The sequence below is a fragment of the Chiloscyllium plagiosum genome, chromosome 32, assembly GCF_004010195.1.
Source record: "Chiloscyllium plagiosum isolate BGI_BamShark_2017 chromosome 32, ASM401019v2, whole genome shotgun sequence".
Lineage (NCBI taxonomy): Eukaryota > Metazoa > Chordata > Chondrichthyes > Orectolobiformes > Hemiscylliidae > Chiloscyllium > Chiloscyllium plagiosum.
In genome coordinates, this window is record NC_057741.1 from 1,273,368 (window position 1) to 1,277,382 (window position 4,015).

The 4,015-nt window shown below is 40.0% G+C and overlaps 1 protein-coding gene across 1 annotated transcript in view; it reads right to left on the reverse strand.

Annotated features, from left to right (window-relative positions):
• Positions 1-202: 202 nt before the first annotated feature.
• The window catches only part of LOC122539305 (Golgi-associated kinase 1B-like), a 39,797-nt gene continuing 35,984 nt past the window's right edge, over positions 203-4,015 (reverse strand). Inside the window, exon 4 of the mRNA XM_043674001.1 lies at positions 203-951. Within this exon, the coding sequence (XP_043529936.1) occupies positions 744-951 (208 nt within the window). The 3' untranslated portion in view covers positions 203-743. The remainder of the gene's footprint in view (positions 952-4,015) is intronic.

Consider the following 4,015-nt stretch of genomic DNA (forward strand, 5'->3'; position numbering starts at 1 on the left):
GAGTTAAACATGCTGGGAACATGCTGCAGGTGGTTGATAAAAAGATTTACGATTATACAGTGCCTATTGCATACAATTTATTGTTCTCTCCTCGGATACTGACTGATCTACTGTGTTGCTAGCATTTCCTGCTCTTATTTCAGTTAGGCAACATTTATATGTTCTTGATTCTTTACCTATATCCAAATTCTAAATCTAACAGTAGCGCAAGAGCTCAGGTCTGCTTGTCTACCATAGATGACTAATGAGGAGTATCTGTGCATTCTTTAAAGGAGGTGTAATCTCAGAGCCCCCTGCAAGCAATCACTAGTCACATACCTCTCTGGTAAACTAACTGATTGAGACGTTGTTGTGGAAAAAGCCAATTAATTCAGGCCTGAACATCACATCACCTCGTCGGGCAAGAAAACCCAACTTCATAAAGATTAAGCATACTTTGATAAATTTATTTCTTCAGTATTTAGTGTTTGAAAACACTTTCCTAGAGTTACTTTCCTCCTTAGGCAGTTTTGCTGGTAAATAATTTATGAGTTGCTTCAACTCATGTTGTCTCTTAAACATCAGTCATACCATTTGATGACTGTAAGTACTTCTGTCATATAAAGTTTGTGTTTGATGAAATTAATAGAGAAAATTCGTAACAGCAAGAAAGCACCAAGATTGAGGCATGAACCTATATTGTAACTGATACTTGATATCAATTGTTATAATTGATAACTGATATTAATCAATAGTGCAGACAATTACTCATTCATCGGGAGCACCTTGAATCCATGTGCATTAATATAAGTAAGAAAAATCATTGCTCTCCTTTCAATCACATCAATCAGTTTCTCAATTCCTCTGCGGCCTCCTTGACTTTCCCAATAAAGTTTGTCAAGGAACAAAGACTGAAGAAGCCTTTCTCGAAGATGTCCATTCTTTAGGACGGATACAGCAGATTCTGGAAATCTATGGAAAAAAACAAAATCTATTTTATATACTGTTCATTATTGTTTTATTTAGTTAAATAATCAAAATATAAGCAGTATTATGTATCCATTGCAGGATGAGCTAAGCTGGCTGGAAGTCACCTATATGAAGTGAAATTCCATGATCACATTTTCATTTTGTCTCAAAAGTATTGGACTAGCCTGAAATATTTTTCAAAGTATAGCTGTGATTGTTTGAGTAAATAAACCACCCGAAAATTTATCAAAGCTACACCTCATAGATAGGAATGAGGTAAATGATTAGGATTCTGTAATTGATAACGTGGGCGGCACGGTGGCTCAGTGATCAGCACTGCTGCCTCACAGCACTAGCTATCCAGGTTCAATTCCCACCTCAGGCAACTATCTGTGTGGAGTTTGCACATTCTCCCCGTGTCTGTGTGGGTTTCCTCCGGGTGCTCCAGTTTCCTCCCATAATCCAAAGATCTGCAGGCCAGGTGAATTGGCTGTGCAAAATTAGTGTTAGGTGCATTAGTCAGGGGTAAATATAGGGTAGGGGAATGGGTAGGTTACTCTTCAGAGGGTCGATGTGGACTTGTTGGGCCAAAGAGTCTTTGTCCATACAGTAGGGAATCTAATCTGATCTGATCTAATTTCTCAAGTATTAAACAGCCTGAGTATTCTTGAATATGTAGGTAATTCCCATATATCTCTCCTCAACCTCCACTCTGACCTTAGAGTCTGATACCTGTACATATGTCTGTACTTTAGAACTTCCACAGGGTCCAACATGCATACCACATCCAATGACCCAAGGATTTGGGCCAGTGTTGGTCTGTTTTTCAGTAAATATGAGTCTCGATTATGGGCTCAAATCTTGGAATAGGAATCTGAACCCTCAATTTCCTGAGTACTAGTAGCTGACCCAAAGTAACTTGTACTCAAAATATGATGAAGATAGTACCAAACATTACGCAGGAGTACATATACTTATATAGCTTCCAATTTTCAGCAAAACCACGGTTTTATTATTAATGTTGATGGAATTAATGTTCATGTTACATTGAGCTCCAGCCAATCTATTGATGTCATACACAACCTGTGGGTGAATATAGTGAGTTCTACACTTGTCATAGTAGGGAGCTGATGAATTTGTCATACTTTTGAGAATCCTAGTAATTATGCCTGACCAGTAATATAACTGTTCTTGTTGCTGTCATACCATGAACCATATTGAAAAGTGCTTTTTTGTAAGGACACCTCTACAATTGATCATGAGGTAGGTTCTAGGCAAAGTATAGTCAAAGGAGGATTGGTGGCAGTGAATACTTCCAACAATCCTTTCTCTGAACCATATACTGGCAGAGGTGGCAGATACCATGAGGGGCCAGTAGCAGCAATCAGGGTTTCGCAAAAGCTAAATTGTGGTTATATTGTGCACTTGGTTTCAGTTAAGGATTGAGAATGGCTTCTCTTATTTTGCTTCTATTTATCAATGTATTTCATGCATTCTCCATAAATCTGTCCTTGTAGTAAACTCAGTACATGCCTTGAAAATCCTTCCAAAATATTTAGTAAAATATTTAACATCGCATATTTTAATTGTCTCTAAAAACATCGGTAACATTTTAGTTTTAGAGCTTTCATGGACATTGGACATCTGATCATGAAATGGCCCAACTTTAGAAAAGAAAACATAATTTAGCTTTTCCAAAAGAGATACCATCGCAATCTGAGAAACTATTTCCAGTGTTTTTTGTTTTCAGTTGCTGGCTTCCTACATATTCAGGATGTGCCTTTGCTGCTCAGAAGACCAGATGTTTGGTCACCTTTAACCTAGATTACGTGACATCAGACACAGGAAGTATTTTAAAACACACTAAAATCTGGATGCTACAGCACCCATTTTTTTGAGGATAGAGGGGGAGACAGTAGAGACAGGTGAATCAGTATGGCTTTCCACACACAAGAATGCTTTATTTGAAACTATTCTTCTAGGCTTCACAGTGAACATACAGACCAGTACTTGGCACTTCATAATCAGACTGACTGTTGGCCCAGTGCAGTGTCCTCACCTGGCTATCTTTATCCTCTAAGGACAAAGAACAGGAAGTGTACAATGTGTCGTACATCTGGACCCTCCACAGCAGCCAGCATTGACCCTTCCAAATCGACAATTTCAGTTGCTGATCTCAGCAACCAGCCCACTCAGCTTAGTTCCTAAGAAGTAACACTCATTTTCCCATTCCACCTCCTCCAGCTTCAATCCCAAGTTTCACTGATGAGTCACCAACCACTATTTTGCTCCCAGCATATTCACCCCCTCTTTATTCCACAACGTGTCATGAATTATCACTTAGTTGTTTGGTATGTATGAGATCTTGGCTTTTGGATTATTATTCAAAGACTTCCCTACATACAACATACTCGGCATATTCTGAACATTCACCAGGTATATAGACTTCCGTGAAGGCAATATAGCTCTCAGCACCAAGTCGATTTTGCCCTCTCCCTACTCTTCAAACCATTCTGAGACTACTATTATTGATATGAAAAGCTTTGCTTGCTTCTTACATTTCTGTTATGATCTACCTTGTTCTATCAATCATCATCGGCAGTCCCTCAGAGACAAGGATGCCTCTCTTCCACTCTCAGGATGAGTCTCTAGGTGGCTGTACAGACCAATACAGCTACTGCAGGCTTTGTTACCCTTGGGGCAGGTGATGGTCATGGGAAGGGATGAGTGGGATATTGGTGTAGCAGCACGCTCCTTTCACTGTTTTCGCCTGGCTTCCATTTTTTTCCCGATGGCAAGTCTCAAGGTGCTCAATGCCTTCCCGATGTTATGATTTGGAGATGCCGGTGTTGGACTGGGGTGTACAAAGTTAAAAATCACACACTCTCACATACACACCGACACAGGTACACACAGACGCGCACACAGACACACCGACACACCCTTATAGACACACACACTCCCACACTCACACATGCACCCCCTCACAGATTTAAGACACTCTGCACTCACTACACACACAGACACACACACACACACAGACACACACACACAGACACACACACAC